Source organism: Podarcis liolepis (assembly GCF_965112155.1).
Source record: "Podarcis liolepis genome assembly, chromosome: W".
NCBI lineage: Eukaryota > Metazoa > Chordata > Lepidosauria > Squamata > Lacertidae > Podarcis > Podarcis liolepis.
The window spans coordinates 38,614,295-38,633,437 of record NC_139568.1 but is presented as its reverse complement, the minus strand read 5'-3'; the positions used below and the strand labels follow the sequence as shown (position 1 = coordinate 38,633,437).

At 42.3% G+C, this 19,143-nt stretch overlaps 1 protein-coding gene across 1 annotated transcript in view; it reads left to right on the top strand.

Annotated features, from left to right (window-relative positions):
• LOC310697764 (putative helicase senataxin) overlaps positions 1-19,143 on the top strand; it is a 302,418-nt gene that overhangs the window by 167,025 nt on the left and 116,250 nt on the right. The window contains exons 8-12 of the mRNA XM_083484422.1: positions 4,801-4,891; positions 5,406-8,288; positions 12,046-12,148; positions 12,901-13,059; positions 13,509-13,732. Coding sequence (XP_083340548.1) covers positions 4,801-4,891; positions 5,406-8,288; positions 12,046-12,148; positions 12,901-13,059; positions 13,509-13,732 — 3,460 coding nt within the window. The remainder of the gene's footprint in view (positions 1-4,800; positions 4,892-5,405; positions 8,289-12,045; positions 12,149-12,900; positions 13,060-13,508; positions 13,733-19,143) is intronic.

Sequence of the window (19,143 nt, the reverse complement as noted above, 5' to 3'; positions counted from 1 at the left end):
TAATCATTCCAATAGCCTCGGGACTCCAAGTCAGTGAGGAAATAACACTGAGCTTAATTACATTTTATTCTGTTCTTTTCTGCCCCCCCCCATCTCGAGCTTTCAGAATAGTGTGTACTACACATTTAAATAAGTAGCTAATGGTATATATATATATATATATATATATATATATATATATATATATATATGCAGGTTTTGGTGTCTTCGGGTGTCTTCCCGTGTAAGAGTTGGGGTGTCTAGGCGACGTTTCGACGAGGTCTCACTCGTCATCTTCAGGCTGGTGCTTTCGGCTTCTTGTTACTGGAACAGAGCAGGATCTCAGTGTTTGAGTTCCTATAAATACTGTTGAGGGGGTGTGGTGTATAGCCTCCAACGTTCTGGGCAGAGAGGAAGTTCCCAGGTTAGTGTGCCTTTTCTTCTTTTGTTCCTTAATTACTTGAGGGATATCTTGAGTGATTTCTTGAGTGATATTCTGAGTACCACTTAGGAGGGTCATTAAGTGTGGATTAGTTGCTAAAGCTTTCGTGTCTTGACCTCTTGAGCTTGTGAAGAGTTTTTCTGAGAAGATGGCTGTACTGCACTTAGTTGTGCTCTGGCTTGGCTTCGTGTATAGGGGCGAGCTGTGGTTTTGTGCCCTGTGCCAGCCAGATCTGTGTAGGGATTGCAGGGGGGTGCAGCATCCGGAGGTGCCACTATGGTTTGGCTACTGGATGGTGTCTGTAATTTATCTGTGGAGAGGGTCTGGGTTTGGGTCTGGTGTGGTTGATTGGTGATGGCGTTTTGTGTGCCTCTGGTTCTGGTGTCGGTTTTTGTGGGGAGGGCTAATTAGATGTCATATTCACCCCCAGGTATTTTACCTTCTTCACTAATGTTAAGTCTGTCTCTTTCTGAAACCTCTCTTTCTCTATCGGTGTCAAATTTTTCTCCAAAACCTTAGTTTTCAGTTTGTTCAATTTAAAACCTGCCACTTGACCAAAATCCTGGATTACTTCTAAGGCCCTCTTAGTACTGGATATCGGCTCCTGTAATGTCATAACGAGGTCATCTGCAAAAGCTTTAAGTTTATATTGTTTAACTCCGACCTGGATACCCTGAATCAGTTGGTCCCTTCTAATCATATTTAGTAAAACCTCCAGGACTGAAATAAAAAGCAATGGGGAAATTGGGCAACCTTGTCGTGTCCCTTTCTCTATTTTAAACTCTTCTGTAACCATATTGTTCACTATCAGTTTGGCTTTCTGTTCTGAGTATATCGCACCTATACCATTTTCAAAGTTCTGACCAACCCCCATCCCTTGAAGATTTTTCTTCATAAAACTCCAGGATATATTGTCAAAGGCTTTCTCCGCATCTACAAAAATCAAGACTGCTTTTGTGTTAATGTTCACCTGCAGTTTTTCTAGAATGTCAATTACATTCCTCGTATTGTCCGATAAGTGTCTTCCTGGAAGAAAGCCAGCCTGGTCTTTATGTATCACTTCTGCCAAAACTTTTTTCAATCTTTTGGCCAAAATGTCTGCAAATATTTTGTAATCCACATTAAGTAGGGATATAGGGCGGTAGTTCTTTAGTTGTGTCTTTTCAGACTCAGTTTTCGGTATAAGTGTAATGTATGCTTCTTTCCACGTTTCCGGTGCCTTTTTCCCTTCCATAATTTCATTACAAACCTCCATCAAGGGTTGAATTAGACAATCTTTCAGAGTTCTATAGTACTTGGAGGTTAGTCCATCAGGTCCTGGAGATTTACCCAATTGCATGTCTTGAATTGTGCCTTCCACTTCTTGTTCGGATATTTTATGATTCAATAAGTCTTTGTTTTCTTGAGAATTTTTTTGTAATCCATTGGTATTCATCTTGAAATTTTGATTGATCTGGCGTGACCCCCCGCTAATTGATTTGCGATCCTCAATTAGCTATTTATGCCCGGCACACTTCCTCTGCCGCATGCTCTGCTCCGAGCTGTCAGTCACGCCTTAGCAGAGATAACACAGCGGTGTGAAACTGTCACGTAGCTTCAGACAAACACACAGAGCCCGGTTTGTCTATTTACAGTTCTTTATTCCGATATTCCCCAGGATTCTCCTGGACTCACCGCAGCCATGACAAACTGCTCCTTTCCCCTCACAACACAGAGTGAGACTGGCATACTCTTCCCAAGCTCCTCCCAAGCTTCCAAAATTGACGTCAGAATGGTGTGGCATCATGGGAAGAACTTAACCCGTTAAGTTCCAACCTCAACATTCAAAAATTGGTCAATTTTCGACTCCATCTGCGGCCCTTGTGTATAAAGTTCTTTAAAAAATCTCCGAAAACAGTTTGTAATCTCCTGTGGCTTCTGGATGTTTTTTCCGTCCACTTCAAGATTAGTGACTGTATTAAGTTTTTGTCTCTTCTTCAACTGCCATGCTAGCAACTTTCCACATTTATTAGCTGATTCGAAGGTCTTTTGTTTCATCTGTTTGACTTTCCATTCAATATCCTGATTTATCATTTTCATATATTGAACTTGGTATAACTTGATTTCTCTCAGGATCTCTTGAGATTTTGGTTTAGCTCTCAATTTTTTCTCTCCTTCTCTTATTTTCTCCAAAATCTTCTCTTTTTTCTCATTTTGGATTTTCCTTTTTATTGAATTTTGTTGTATCAAAAACCCTCTCATTACAGCTTTGCTTGCGTCCCAAATTGTTCTTTTTTCCACTGTAGTCTTCAAATTTATCTCAAAGTAGTCTTTTATTGTTTTTTGGGCCTTCTTAATAATTTCTGGATCTCTAAACAAGGCGTCATTCATCCTCCATCTGAAGTATCCGGTCGATATTTGTTTCATTTCCATCTTCACAGGGTTGTGGTCGGAGCAAGTTTTTGGGCAGATTTCTACTTTTCGAATCTTGGGAGCCATTCCTCTGGTTATCCAGATTTGGTCAATCCTTGTCCATGTCTTTTGGGCTTCAGAAAAGAATGTCCCTTCTTTATCTAGGGGGTTCTTAGTTCTCCAAATGTCAATTAAGTCCATATTGTCCGTCAGTTCAAAAAAAGTTTTCAGTAGTCTTCCATCTTTTGTCACCACTTGTCTTTCTGACTTATCCATATTTGTCGACACCACTCCATTCATATCTCCAAGCATAATAATGTTTAAGTCCATAAAGTCCAACAATGTCTCATGCAATTTCTTGTAAAATTCTGATTTCCCCTCATTTGGTGCATATATATTCCTACTATCAAAAATTTCCCACCTTGATATTGTATTTCAGTAGCCACAAATCTTCCTTGATCATCCTTAAAAATAAATTTAGGTGATAGACTTTCTTTTGCATAGATCACAACTCCTCTCTTTTTAACTTTATCTGATGAGATGAATTCTTGTCCTAATCTTTTGTTGATTAAAACTTTCCTGTGTATTCTAGTAGCGTGAGTTTCTTGCAGGCATATCAAGTCCAATTTTTCCTTTTTCAATAGGTGAAAGATTTTTTTTCTCTTGTCTGGGAAATTCAAACCTCGAATATTCCAACCTAATACTTGCAGAGACATTGTGAAGTTATTCTGCTTCTCCTCCAACTGCTCCCAATGTTTGTTCTTGGACTGTGGGTGGTGTCGCTTTTGATTTATCCTCCAGTATTGGCTTTGTTGGGTCTAGAATTCCTGGTCTCGGCCTTTGTTCTCTCCTGTCCACTTCCTTATATAGATCTTCCTCATGCACCTTCAAAAACTTCTCTTTATCCTCTTCCGATTTTATTTTAACTTTTTTCCCTTTGTAAGTGAAGGACAGCCCCTGTGGGAACTCCCACTGGAAAACAATGCTGTTTCTTCTTAATAGGGTCACCAAATCACTATATTTCGCTCTAAGATCCAGCAGGTGTTTTGGGATATCTTTGTAGATCTCTATCCTTGAACCCTCTATTTCAAGTGGTTTCTGGTAGTGTAGGCCTAATATTTTATCTCTCTCTTCTTTAGATCCAAGTGTTATTAAACAGTCTCTTACCTTGTTCTTTCTTCCCTCTTTCTTCCCTCTGCCAAGTCTAAAGGCTGTCACTATCTTAAAGTCTTTCTCTGGATCAAGGCCCCAGAAATCTTCGAATTCCTGTGTGAGAAATTCAGACAAGTTACCTTCTTCTGATTCTGGTACCGCCCTGATCCGCAAATTTAAGTAGCTAATGGTTTAAACCTGTCATGGACTGTCTGGATGCGGGGGAGTGGTGGGAGGTGCCAGCTGGAGAACCCCCAAGGGATCCTCCAGGGGAAGAAGGCTCAGAGCCAGGGGACTGATGGTGGGATGCTGAAGAGTGGTCAGAGGAAGAAGAGGGAGCGGACTGGGAGTAGGTGGTGTTGGAAGCTGAAGAGGTAACAGGGTTTAGTGAACAGGAAGAAGCTGGGGCAGAAAGTCATAATTCAGAGGCTGGAGAGGAAGGGGGCCAGTAGACCAAGAAGAGGCAGGCTGCTGAAGGACTAAGGAGTGTCTCCCTTCTATGACCAGCTCCGCTCCCCCCGGCCTCCCAGAACATGCAGAGAAATGAAAAGAGCAGAGGAGAGATTGGTTGCGTGCAGACGTAGTCTCCGACTGCTTGGAAAAACCCCTGGAGAGGAGAGACCATAGGCAGCTGTGGGAGGGCAGGGACCTTCAGTCCTTGCAACTTCTGCATTGGGCCAAGACCTACTGGGAAGAGTTGCTGGGATCACTAGGCCTGCACTGTTTTTGTTTCCTTGAATAAAGAGTTAACTTCACTGACACCAGTGTTTTTTTATTGCTGACCTTCACATGACTGGCTCCTGACAAAACCCTTGGCTTTCTTAATATTTTTGAAGGACTAAATCTGAGCCCATGTCGGACTATGGAGATGAATTTGTCACTTGCAGCCAACTGGCGTATGACTACCACATTGAAAAGCCCCACAAGGTAACTTGCTTGTTGATCTGTCTTACTGTCTTCTTCCATGCTTGAAACATGGCTATATGGACGGTTCTGGATTATAGTTATAGAGAAGTATCAAATCACATCTGTCCTCTAGAACAGAAGCAGTTTCCCTCCTCCATGTTTGTTTGAAGGGTGGTTTTTTATTGGCGACAGAATTCACCCCCTTGAAAACCTTGTCTTTTTTTCATTTTTTTAAAAAATGTTTCTAGCCTTGTTGGCTGGCAATACCCCCCCCCCCCCCCGCAAAAAAAAAGATCACTGTATAGTGACTAGTATAGGGACAGGGGACCTGTGGCTACAACTCCCATAATTTCTGATTGTTGGCCATGCTAGCTGGGGCTGGTGGAATTTGAAGTCCAGCAACACTTGAAGGGTGACAAATCCCCCTTTCCCATCCTAGTGAAATCCTTGAAGTGAGGCGGGTTGTTGTTGGATATGCAGAGCAGGAAAGTTGAGAACATGCTGCTAAACATTGACTTCCTGTTTCCTGTTTCAGGATACCATTTGTCCTGATTACTGCCTCTACTTGTACAAAGATATGCAGACCCTGACCGACCTGTTACATTCTGACATCGGCCAAGACATGCAGTTGCACAACAGCACTTTTTTATGGTTCATCCCTTTTATCCACTCCCTTATGGACCTGAAGGACCTGGGGATTGCCTACAGCATAGTGGTCATTCATCACCTGTGTTTGGAAATCCAAAATGTCCTCAGTGGCACTGTTGAGACTTGTGACAAAGTGTCTGAGTTCTTCATCTGGATCTTGGTGACTGTTGTTGAGTGCAGCCTTAAGAAAAATTGCCTTCATTTTCTGTGGATCAGCTCAGAAATGTGGGTGTGGATAGTGGTGAAATGTGTCATGCTTCCAAGTACGGTGTTCATGCCTGGCATTGAGAGAAGAGTAGTCAGGAATAGCTTAAGAAGCACAGTGACATCACCATCTTGGGAACCTGAGCCCATACAGTTTGCCTGCATGAAACTGATCCGTAACATCCTGAAGGAAGGGTATCAGGTTGTGCAGTCACCCACTTGTAAGCAGTTCCTTGATGAACTCAACTTGCTTCGCCGTAGCCACAAGCACTGGGAGCTGAGTTCCCTGCAGGCTCTAGAATTACAGAACACTCTGAAGGAAATCATATGGAGCATCATGAGCAAATCGTTAAATCCTTCCTCCCTTGTGAAGAGCCCTCCTGTTTGTGTAACTTCACCTACTTTCCTGATGAACCACAAAAGGCAGGAAGACAGGTGTCCAATGAATATGGACAATGAGCACCTACCCTGCTTGTCTGTGTTAGCAAAAAGACACATGGATGCCCAGAAAAATGTGGTGTCTCATCAATGGCCAGGGGTCCAAAACAAGCAAGATCCCTTCTACAAAAGCTTTGGCCTCGGTTTTCAAGACCTGGAGACCAAAGACTTCAGCACAAAGGAGAAGCCCAGTTCTTCCAGATCTCTTACAGAAAAGAATGGTAACAGCAGCAGTGCTTTGGAGAGAAAGGTTGGTCTAAATGACATTACAAGCAAAATCAGATCTCTGAAACCAGGCAGCACCCTGCAATTAAAACTGTTACCTGAAAGCAGTAGGAGAGGAAATACCAATCTGGAGCCAGGAACAGAAAAGCTGCAGTTGGTCAGAGACAGAACAAAGAGCCAGGAAGGGCAGAGGAGTGAAATCATTGTAGCCAGAGGCAGCACATCAGACACATTGCCTTGCAAATCAGAGGCAAGCTCAGGCAAGGCCTCTGTTGTGTGTGCTAAAGGAACCAGTTTACCCATTGACTCTAGCCAGGAAAGCATCATCCGTCACCAAAAATGCATTAAGAGGAAAGCTAAAGGCGCTGTTAAAACTTTGTCTGCCCGAGAGAGCAACAAGTTGTCTGCTGGTGCAGATGATTCCCCAAACCAAGTCATTATTTCTGACGCTTCTTCAGATGAGGATGAAAACAAAATGAAAGCTGGTAGAGAGAGCAGGAAAGGGCAAGTGGACGTGTGCCTTGAGAAGAAATTCAGTGCCCCAGAGCAAGAGCCATTGACTACTCCAGACCTCATACATCATACAGCAGCTCGTGAAGGCCACATCGGCAAGGGAAATGCAGTGGTATGCTCAAATTTCACAGGGATATGTGCTGGCAATGGAAGCTGTTCCAGGTGCACAGATCCAGTTCTGCCCAGTACATCAGCATCTGCCAGTCCTTCAGGGTCAGCACCTGCTGTCAAAGAATCCACTATTCAGCCAGGGAAGAGCTCTGCAGAATATGGGCAGGTTAAAACAGCTAGAGAAAGTCCCAAGGGAAGCATCAAGCCAAGCATGCACAGTAAAAAACCACTGCTGGCAAAACTGGCAAGATCTACTCCTGCTCTGGTCCCACCCAACGAAATCCAGCATATGCCAGCCCCAACCTTAGTGACAGAAAAACATGGCCTATCAGAGAAAGTCCAAAGAGCAGCCGAACTTGCTCAGTGCACACAGGACAGTCTTGCTGAGTTGCGCAGTTACAGGGAAATTGTTGGCGAGGTGGATGTTCCCCAGGAAAGGACATCACAATTAGTAAATGCTCAGCAACTAACTACTAGAAATAAGAACAATTTTGCCTGCCAAAAACGTCAGCTCTATAGGCAGACAAACCCCAAAGAGAGAGAGAATTGTCAGTGTACTCACGGAGAAACTCAGGAGGCTCAGCCAGCCAAAAAACCCAAGGCGGCAGAGCTAAGACCTGTGCAGTCTGCCAGTATGGTGGGGGTGGAAAATCAGAAGGAAAGTTCTGCTGGAGCTAGTAAAACCAATCATTTGACCTTTCCAGAACCCTCCTCTAGCCCATGTGACGAGGATGTGGCTTTGAAAAAGAGAGAGCCCCAATTGAATGAGAACAAAGATGGTGACGGCTTCTTTCTTACACAGTTGGATCCAGTGGACATGGAACTGTGTTCACAAATAGAAGATGGCAGTTACCTCTCAAACATGGAAGTCAATATATCTGCAAGCCCACTGCAGGGTAGTAATGATGACTTGCAGTTCAAGACCCCGACGCTGAGCAGCATTCTCCAGCCTCGGATTTCAAACAACACCCCTCAGTTGCTGAATGTGCAAAATAACCATATTGTCATGGCGCTGCCCACCCCCAGAGCTGGTTCTTGGAACAAAGTGCACCAACCCTTTGCACAAGCAAACATTGTGAATGCCCAGCAGAGAGACCATGGGATTTTCACCAGAGAGGTGCTGAAGTGGAACTATGACATGTTTGCAAACTTTAAACTGTTTGGGCCACCAAGCCATCTCCTTCAGTCTATTGTTGCCCCTGTCACAGCCAAGTTTGAGGATTACAATGACTACTTCAATACTTTCTTCCCCTTAATGATGCTAAATGCATTTGAAACGGTAAGCTGGCAACAGACCACCTCATTTTTCTCTTTCCTCCTCAAAGGAAATCCTCCCACTAGCTGCAATTAAACTAACTCTCTCTCTCTCTCTCTCTCTCTCTCTCTCAAGTTGACACATGTTTCCAAATACACATCCATTTTGTGTTCAACTTCCCCGCCCCCCTCCATGGTTTCCCCCGTAATTTTTAAATTTGCTGCATATTATCAATATTCTATACCTTGTCTTTTCCACACTGTACTCAACAACAAGTATTCAGTTGCTGTTCTTCATTCAAATCCTACCTACGTTTTAACATGTTTACAATAATTCTTTAAATATTCAACAAAAGGTTTCCACTCCTCCTTAAAACCTACCTCTTCTTGATCTCTAATTTCCATAGTTAAGTTTGCCAATTCGGCATATTCTGTCAGTTTAAACTGCCACTCTTCTTTAGTAGGTGTTTCCTGATTTCGCCATTTTTGTGCATAGAGTACTCTTGCTGCTGTTGTAGCATACAATTGGTTCATCTGTCTTCTTGAAACATCTGACCCAATTATCCCTAAGAGAAATGCCTTGGAGTTTTTTGGGAGCATCACCTTATGTAATTTTTTAACCTCATTATAAACCATCTCCCAAAAACTCTTAGCCACTTTACATGTCCACCACATATGGTAAAAAGTGTCTTCTGCTTCTTTACATTTCCAACATAAGCCTGACTCTGATTTGTACATTTTTGCTAGCTTACTCGGTGCCAAGTACCATCTGTGAGTCATTTTCATAAAGTTTTCTTTCAAAACATAACACACTGAAAATTTTATATTCAATTTCTACAGTTTTTCCTATGCCTTCGTCTCTATATTGTGCCCACATCGCTAGTTCAGTAGATCATAGCAGATTTATCTATTTCAATCTTTAGTTTCTCATCCTAAAAGCCTCTTATACACCTTTGAAATTAGTTTTCCTCTGTTCTCTAAAAACTCTTTTTCAAACTGAGAGCTTTGATTAATAAACCCATGCTTCTTACCTTGTTTAAATACTTCAATCAGTTGATAGTATTGCAACCAATTGATCAACCAATCCTTTTTATCCTCTAACTTCTTAAGCAGGCATAGGCAAACTCGGCCCTCCAGATGTTTTGGGACTGCAATTCCCATCATCCCTAGCTAACAGGACCAGTGGTCAGGGATGATGGGAGTTGTAGTCCCAAAACAGCTGGAGGGCCGAGTTTGCCTATGCCTGTTCTTAAGCATCACACCCTCTTCTGTGAGGTCCAGTAGGTCCCTATAGGTCACCCATTTCTTTTCCATGTTTTGTTTTTTTCTGTGAAATTGCTTTTTTAATTACATTTTTCAAAACTATTTTGACAAAAATACAGATCCAATATTTTCAAACAAATACCGTATTTTTCGCCCTATAGGACGCACCGCCCTATAGGACGCACCTAGTTGTTTTTTTGGGGGGGATAAAGAAAAAAAAATCCCCCCCAGGCACAGGGCTGGCGCGGGGGGAGCCCAAGCTTCCCCCCACCCCAGCCCCCAGAACAGCCTGCTATCCGCAAGCCTAGGGAGCCGCGCCAGTCTGTTTGGTTTAAGTTAATCCTGCTAATGAGCTTACATGTGTACAATAACATTTCCAGTAAGTCTTTATACTTCTCTCAGACTCTATATAAGTTCTTCCTGAGTACATGATTTGAGAACTTTTTATATATCGTCGCTTTACCATACCATAAACATACGTCCCAGCTAAATTCATTACCGTATCCTTCTAGATCTAGCAATTGTGTATTATCAATACAATCAAAAGTCTGGCATTGCAAAGCCACCTCTATCTTTAGTATCCATCAAAATGTTATGCTTTATTCTTGGCTTTCTCCCCGCCAGACAAATACTGAAATATCTCTTTGCCATTCCTTAAAGCAGCTTGTGTTATTTATTATTGGTATTGTTTGGAATAAGAATAACATCTTAGGTAAAATATTCATCTTTATGGCTGAATCCTTCCTAAAAATGAAAGTTTCGTCCTCCCCAATTAAACTTAAGCCACACCTGCACATACATTTAAATCAGTATTGTACCACTTTAAACAGTCTTGGCTTCCCCCAAAGCATCTTGGGAACTGTAGTTCATTAACGGTGTCAAGAAGAGGCTCCTATTGCTTGATTGTTAAACCACTCTAGAAATTGTAGCTCTGTGTGAGAGGAAAAGGGCTCTCCTAACAACTCTCAGCATCCTTGACAAACTCCATTTCCCAGGATGCCTATGTCAAGGACATGGCTGAATCGAATGCCGGGGAAGAGTCTGACTCTGGAGACCAAAGATCGCAGACAGAGCAGGAGGAGGTGGGCTCGACCCCCTTTCATCAAGACTCAGCTAGAGAAAGGGGAGGGGGAGAGATAGACGGCCGTGGGAGGGTTGCTAAGCAACCAGCAGAAAGGCAGCAGACAGGGAGTTCTTCTTTTGAGAGCTGAAAAGGTTAGAATGCAACGGAAGTGCAAAAGGGGAAAGGCTGGACTTTGGCATCCTTCTTGCTGTGACAAGGGCGGAGACTTAGAGTGACTAACTTGTTTCAAGAGTGTCAGGCTGGGAGCTGCACTCTGGATGTAATTTATTATAAATGTACCATAAAACTGACAGGGAGTCATTAAATCTTATCAAGGCTTGCTTGCCTGTCTGAGATCATTACAGCCTATGCGGGAAGGAGCCATGGCTGTTTAAAGTGGTATAACAGTGCTATGTAGGGTGTGGATGTTGTCTTAGGACAGGAGGTGGGGGAACATCTGTGACCCTCCAGATGTTACTCAACTACAACTCCCATCAGCCCTAGCATATGGCCAGTGGCACCAGGGATGGGTGGATGGATGGGCATTGTAGTCCAGCAATATCTGGAAGGCCAAAAGTAATAATAATAATAATAATAATAATAATAATAATAATAATAATAATAATAATAATAATAATATTTATTACCCCACCACTCTGGGCGGCTTCCAACAAAATATTAAAAATACAATAAAACATCAGACATTAAAAACTTCCCTAAACAGATTCCCCACACCAGCCTTTGAAAGGTGTGTCTCGTTCATACAAAAGGGATTTTTGTAAGCCTAACTGTTGCACTAGTGTAGTAGTGGACTCTAGGGTTTTTTTGGCAAGGGGGAGCGGGGTTTAAAGTGTCCCATTTGGGGTTTTTTTGGATGGGGCAGGTGTTGAATGTTTTTATTTAGTTTTACAAATGTATGTATCAAAATTATGCTAATACATCAATAGACATTTTTTTTAAGCAATACAGTCCTCCCTCCCAATCCCACTAAGTGAAAGCATGTGTATTTAACAAAATATATTGCATCACAATTGTCCATGAGTAGATGGAGGCTGCTAATTCGATGGATTCCCAAACAGGAAAGTAATAACAGAACATAATATGTCCATAAAATGGTTGGAGTCTTATGTTCAATATAGAGCTTTCAGATATTTGGTAAGTTTCTTCATTAATATCACTGTCCATACCTTTTGTCCTCATAAGAAAAGTTGCAAGTTTGCTAAATTTCTCCAGTTTTGTGCCACCAGTTGTTGGGCTGCTGCAAGCAGGGATTTTATTATTTCCTTAGACTGTAACTCCTTTTGCTCTCTGTGAAAATCAGTCAATAAAGTTAACTGTGGTGAGCCACAGACTCTCTGGGCCCCATTTATGAGCAGGGAATCCTGCCCAATGCTTTTAGCAGCCCACATGTGGTGGAAGAGCAGTCTCTTAAGCCTATGCTTCCATTTCCCTGCAGATGGCACAGGAGTGGCTAGAGAACCAGAAATCAAAAGAGCAAAGGCCTTTTGAGTTGAATTTGCTGAACTTCAACGCAGACACAAATGAAGCAGATTTTACAAGTGAGTGAGAATTTCACTGCATATAAACAAATGGGAAGTAGAAATGCAGTCCTGTTTTTAATGGTGGTTGTAGTAGATAACAGAAGTGTTTGTGTTAACACTAGACTGTTGGGGTGAGCAGTCAAGGGCTATTATACTTTATTCTGCCTGTATCTTTTTTGCTTTTCTGCCCAACACAGAATGTTGATGTGTATTTTAGCCTGTTTTCAGTTTCTCGTTGATTTGATTTTAAAAAAATGTTTTAAATAATTTTTTTACCAATTATTTTATTATTTTAATCTTTTGGTAAACTGCTTTGAAGTTGTGAAAAACCAAACAAGCGGTGTATAAATTTTATGAAATAAAATAAACCAATATCTGTGACAAACAAACTGATATCCAGGTGCTGCAAATGATTAAATGAATAATGAATAAAAATCAATTTTATTTGATTAAAATAAAAAGAAAAAAAACGAGGATTGAGGCAAGGTGTGCCTGCTTTATCTCAATACCCAGAATGATTTCTCTCTCCAAAATGGACCTCAGCAGGTCTCATCTCACCAATGAAAAAGCTCATACAACTAAATTGAGTGAATATTTATTAGAATGTGTGACTGGGTAACCAAAAACATCTGGAATTCAAAGTTCAGCTGTAGCAACTTGTGCTCGACATGCCTACTGTTTTATTAAGAGCTTTTGGTAACAACGTAGTTGTATCTGTATGTGGCTAAATGCTTGCATATTTTTGTTCTGTGTTCAAATTACTTCTCCAGTTAACATCTCAAGAAGCAATTTAGAGAAACAGCTGCACCCAAAGGAATGTGACTTGGTGTTCTTAATATTGTCTGAAAAGCAAAACTTCTATAGCAAAGAAGGCAAGGCAGAGAGCTGTCCATTACGCCATGTGGGCTATGTGACTCGGTTTTATACTGGTAGGTTTTTTTAAAAAAACAACTAATAAGTAAGTGTACAAGACAATTATGTTAGCCAACCCTTGGTGTCAGTAAGTTATTTGATTTGGGATGGGGGACCCATTTCTGCTATTTCAGCATGAAATTCTGGCTCAGTCCAGGTATTGCACCAAGCTTTGTGGTTAAGAAAGCTTATCTATAGTTTGGCATGAAGTTTTGAGTCGACAAACCATGGTTTATCATCCACTGGCAAGCCAAGAAGCCATGGATTGAGATCAGAAGCCATTGTTTGAAGTGGGGTTACAAGCCACAGTTTTGGGAAATGGAAGCAGGCAAAGAACTCTAAACAATGTACAGTCTGTTAATATGTATGCTAGAAAAGCTCTCAAATCATGATTTGAATGCTAGATGATAATGAATGCATACACCGTGGTTTCTGAATTGTACCCCTGTGTATCTCTCTCTCTCAGAGATGAAAGAGCAGGATGCCTGTCTCCTGTCTGTCAAGACACAAGGAAATTTGTCCGGTGTTGATAAGAATGTCAGGTGTGTGGTGGTCAGTTCTTTGGTGACAACGGAGCAAATGTTCAAGGCCCTCCTTCTTCTGAACCGAAGCCCTCTAGCCAAAGCCATAATCAGCCCACAAAACTCTGACTTCTGTCTGACAGGCTCAACTGTGGACTTGGAGACTTCTGTAAGTGTTTGTTTTAAAAGGCAATATAACCCAGTTCTGACTTGGGGAGGTATAAGATATTTTGCTACCCATTACACAAATCGTATGCCAATGAGCCAGGTGTTAAGCTGAAACTCCCTCAGAGATGGGCAGAGAAGACCAGAGAGAGGCAAGAGAATATTTCTACTCCAGCAGCCAACTTTCCGGAGGTGGAGGCAGGGGATAGGAGGAGAGACAGTTAGCTGTTAAGATTAGCAGCAGATGGAAGCTTTCTCCTGCCATCTCCAGGGAAGCCTTCGGAATTATGGTTCACACACCGCCGCTTTTCAAGTGTTGCCCGTAACATGTGGCCACAAATCTGCATCTCTTGGGAACATGGTCTTTTAGATGTGAGACAAGGGTGGGGACCTCAGTCCCAGGGACCAAATGCCACCCTCCAGGCCTCTCTGTTTTGTTTTGTTTTAATCTTTTTTATTAATTTTCCAACACAAATAAACAATCATATCAGAATTTCCACAAATTTAACTCTATTTGGACTTCCTTCAGCTTCTCTGACAATCATCCATATTTGCCTCCCAGTTACGCATTTCTTCTGTTTATATTGCCATTAACCTTCCCTCCCACTTCTATTTCTTTCAAACAATATATCTCAACTTTCACAGTGCTTCTTGGAACCCCACTAGCGTTGTTTGCACATCACACGTTCTTTTCAGATATTCAACAAATTTCCCCCAGTCCTCGATGAACTTTTGGTCTCGAAGATATCTGATTTTCCCAGTTAGTCTGTCCAGTTCTGCATAGTCTGTCAGCTTCAGTCTCCATTCTTCTACCGTCGGTATTTCCTCTTGTTTCCATTTCTGGGCCAGCAGAATATGCTGCTGTAACTGCATATTGGAAAGGTTTACAGTCCTTTCTTCTTATTTCCTTTCCTGTAATTCCTAAAAGAAATATCTCTGGTTTCTTTGCAAATGTACATTTTAACATCTTTTTCATAGAATCATAGAATCATAGAATCATAGAGTTGGAAGAGACCACAAGGGCCATCGAGTCCAACCCCCTGCCAAGCAGGAAACACCATCAGAGCACTCCTGACATATGGTTGTCAAGCCTCTGCTTAAAGACCTCCAAAGTAGGAGACTCCACCACACTCCTTGGCAGCAAATTCCACTGTCGAACAGCTCTTACTGTCAGGAAGTTCTTCCTAATGTTTAGGTGGAATCTTCTTTCTTGTAGTTTGGATCCATTGCTCCGTGTCCGCTTCTCTGGAGCAGCAGAAAACAACCTTTCTCCCTCCTCTATGTGACATCCTTTTATATATTTGAACATGGCTATCATATCACCCCTTAACCTCCTCTTCTCCAGGCTAAACATGCCCAGCTCCCTTAGCCGTTCCTCCTAAGGCATCGTTTCCAGGCCTTTGACCATTTTGGTTGCCCTCCTCTGGACACGTTCCAGTTTGTCAGTGTCCTGCTTGAACTGTGGTGCCCAGAACTGGACACAGTACTCCAGGTGTGGTCTGACCAGAGCAGAATACAGCGGCACTATTACTTCCCTTGATCTAGATGCTATACTCCTATTTATGCAGCCCAGAATTGCATTGGCTTTTTTAGCTGCCGCGTCACACTGTTGGCTCATGTCAAGTTTGTGGTCAACCAAGACTCCTAGATCCTTTTCACATGTACTGCTCTCAAGCCAGGTGTCACCCATCTTGTATTTGTGCCTCTCATTTTTTTTGCCCAAGTGCAATACTTTACATTTCTCCCTGTTAAAATTCATCTTGTTTGTTTTTGCCCAGTTCTCTAATCTGTCAAGGTCGTTTTGAAGTGTGATCCTGTCCTCTGGGGTGTTAGCCACCCCTCCCAGTTTGGTGTCATCTGCAAATTTGATCAGGATGCCCTTGAGTCCATCATCCAAGTCGTTGATAAAGATGTTGAATAAGACCGGGCCCAAGACAGAACCCTGTGGCACCCCACTAGTCACTCTTCTCCAGGATGAAGAGGAACCATTGATGAGCACCCTTTGGGTTCGGTCAGTCAGCCAGTTACAAATCCACTGAGTGGTAGCATAGTCAAGACCGCATTTTACCAGCTTCTTTACAAGAATATCATGGGGCACCTTGTCAAATGCCTTGCTGAAATCAAGGTAGGCTACATCCACTGCGTTCCCTTCATCTACCAGGCTTGTAATTCTGTCAAAAAACGAGATCAGGTTAGTCTGACATGACTTATTTTTCAGAAATCCATGCTGACTATTGGTGATCACAGCATTCCTTTCTAGGTGCTCACAGACTGTTTGCTTAATGATCTGTTCCAGAATCTTCCCTGCTATTGATGTCAGACTGACTGGGCGGTAATTATTTGGGTCCTCTCTTTTCCCCTTTTTGAAAATAGGGACAACATTTGCCCTCCTCCAGTCTGCCGGGACTTCGCCTGTTCTCCAGGAATTCTCAAAGATGACTGCCAGTGGTTCTGAGATCACATCTGCCAGTTCTTTTAATACTCTTGGATGCAGTTCATCTGGCCCTGGAGACTTGAATACATCTAATCTAGCCAAATATTCTTGTACTATCTCCTTAGTTATTCTGGGCTGTGTTTCCTTTGCTGAATCATTTGCTCCAAATTCTTCAGGTCGGGCATTGTTTTCTTTATCGGAGAAGACTGAGGCAAAGAAGGCATTGAGGAGTTCAGCCCTTTCTGTGTCCCCTGTTTGCATTTCACCATCTTCTCCTCTGAGTGACCCCACTGTTTCTTTGTTCTTCCTTTTGCTACGAACATACCCATAAAAGCCTTTTTTGTTGCTTTTAACCTCTCTAGCAAGCCTGAGTTCATTCTGTGCTTTAGCTTTTCTGACTTTGTGTCTACACGTGCTGGCTATTTGTTTGAATTCCTCTTTGGTGGTTTCCCCCCTTTTCCATTTTTTGTACACATCCTTTTTTAATCTTAGTTCAGTTAAAAGTTCTTTAGATAGCCACCCTGGTTTCTTTAGGCACCTTCCATGTTTTCGTCTCATTGGTATTGCCTGACGTTGTGCTTTTACTATCTCCCTCTTAACAAACTCCCAGCCATCATGAACTCCCTTTCCTTTTAGTATTGCTGTCCATGGGATCTCACCCAGCACTTCCCTAAGTTTTATGAAGTCGGCTTTCTTAAAGTCAAGAAATTGAGTCCTAGTATGCTTGGCTGCTACTTTCCGCTGTATAGTAAACTTCAGAAGAGCATGATCACTCGCGCCTAATGATCCTTCCACATCTACCCCACTAACCAGGTCATCAACATTGGTTAGGACCAGATCTAAAATGGCTGTTCCTCTTGTTGCTTCTCCCACTTTCTGGACAATGAAGTTGTCTGCAAGGCCAGTGAGGAATCTGTTTGACCTTATGCTCTTGGCTGAGTTTGACGTCCAACAAATATCCGGGTAATTGAAGTCCCCCATTACTACTATCTCCCTTCCTTTTGCATGCTTGGCCATCTGTTCCAGGAAGGCAGCATCTATGTCCTCCGTTTGGCTTGGGGATCTATAGTAAACTCCCACAATGAGGTCTCTGTTATTCTTCTCTCCCTTAATTTTGACCCAAATGCTCTCACTTTGGCTTTGAGGTTCTAAATCTTGGATCTCTTCACAGGTATACACATCCCTGACATATAACGCCACTCCTCCTCCTTTCTTGTCTGGTCTGTTTCTCTGAAATAGATTGTATCCCCCCATTATTACATTCCAATCGTGGGACTTATCCCACCAGGTTTCAGTGATGCCTATTATGTCATATTTAGTTTGCTGTACCAAGAGCTCAAGCTCATCTTGTTTATTTCCCATGCTTTGCGCATTAGTGTACAGACATTGAAGTCCATTAATCATTCCCCCGTGTCTCTTATTTAAGGATTTTTTCCTCCCACCACTAGGTCTGCGTGCTGTTTGCTCCATTTGGTCTATGACATTTGGATGATCATCTTCATCAGTTGATAGACTCCTACCTTCAGGAGCACTGTCTCCCTCCCCCACATTAGTCAGTTTAAAGCCCTCCTGATGAGGTTTCTGAGATTTTTGGCAAAAACATTTCTCCCAACCGTTGTGAGGTGCAGCCCATCACTTGCCAGAAGTCCATCTTCAAGAAACTGCAGTCCGTGATCTAAGAATCCAAACCGTTCCTGTTTACACCATTTGCGAAGCCAGCTGTTCACTTCCACTATTTTTCCCTCTCTCCCTGGGCCACGCCGTTCAACTGGGAGGACAGATGAGATGACAATTTGTGCATTTAGTTGCTTCAATTTCCTGCCGAGAGCCTCGTAGTCTCTTTTGATCTTCTGGAGGCTATTGCTTGCAGTGTCATTGGTTCCCACATGAACCAAGAGGAAGGGGTATTTGTCAGTGGGTTTTATGATTCCTTGCAGTCGTTCAGTTACATCTTGGATCTTAGCCCCGGGGAGACAGCACACTTCCCGAGACATCTTGTCAGGCCCACAGATCACTGCTTCTGTTCCCCTCAGTAGGGAATCCCCTATCACCACTACACGCCTCCTCTTGGGTTTGGTCGGGTTTCATTGTATATCATCTCCCAAAATCCCTTCACTTTCTTACACTCCCACCACATGTGATAAAACGTTCCTTCTGTTTCCTTACATTTCCAACACTTATTACACGTCTTATACATTTTTGCTAATTTTACCGGTGTAAATATCTTTCATATTCCATTCCAACAATATTTTGTACATTTTTGACAGAATTTTAGAATCATTATTTATCACTTCTGTCTGGAACTTTGAGTCTTTTTCTACATAACCCTTTTCTTTGATATCTTTTTTAAACATTTCATTAACCTGAAAATAATGCAACCAGTCATAAACATAGAATCATAGACTCATAGACTCATAGAATCATAGAGTTGGAAGAGACCACAAGGGCCATCGAGTCCAACCCCCTGCCAAGCAGGAAACACCATCAGAGCACTCCTGACATATGGTTGTCAAGCCTCTGCTTAAAGACCTCCAAAGAAGAAGACTCCACCACACTCCTTGGCAGCAAATTCCACTGTCGAACAGCTCTTACTGTCAGGAAGTTCTTCCTAATGTTTAGGTGGAATCTTCTTTCTTGTAGTTTGGATCCATTGCTCCGTGTCCGCTTCTCTGGAGCAGCAGAAAACAACCTTTCTCCCTCCTCTATGTGGCATCCTTTTATATATTTGAACATGGCTATCATGTTCTCTAACTTGTTCGTATGGCTTTAGTTTCCATTTTCCTCCTTCTTTGATTATCAATTGACCATATATAATCCAGTTACCTCTCATATTTATTTTCTTTACACTCATAACCTCTAATGGAGACAACCAGTGTGGAACTCTGGGTTCTAATAGGTTTTTGTACCTATCCCATATTTCTATTAGTGAGCTCCAAAATATGTGGTTCCCGAAACCTTTATGAATTTTATTCTTTTCACAC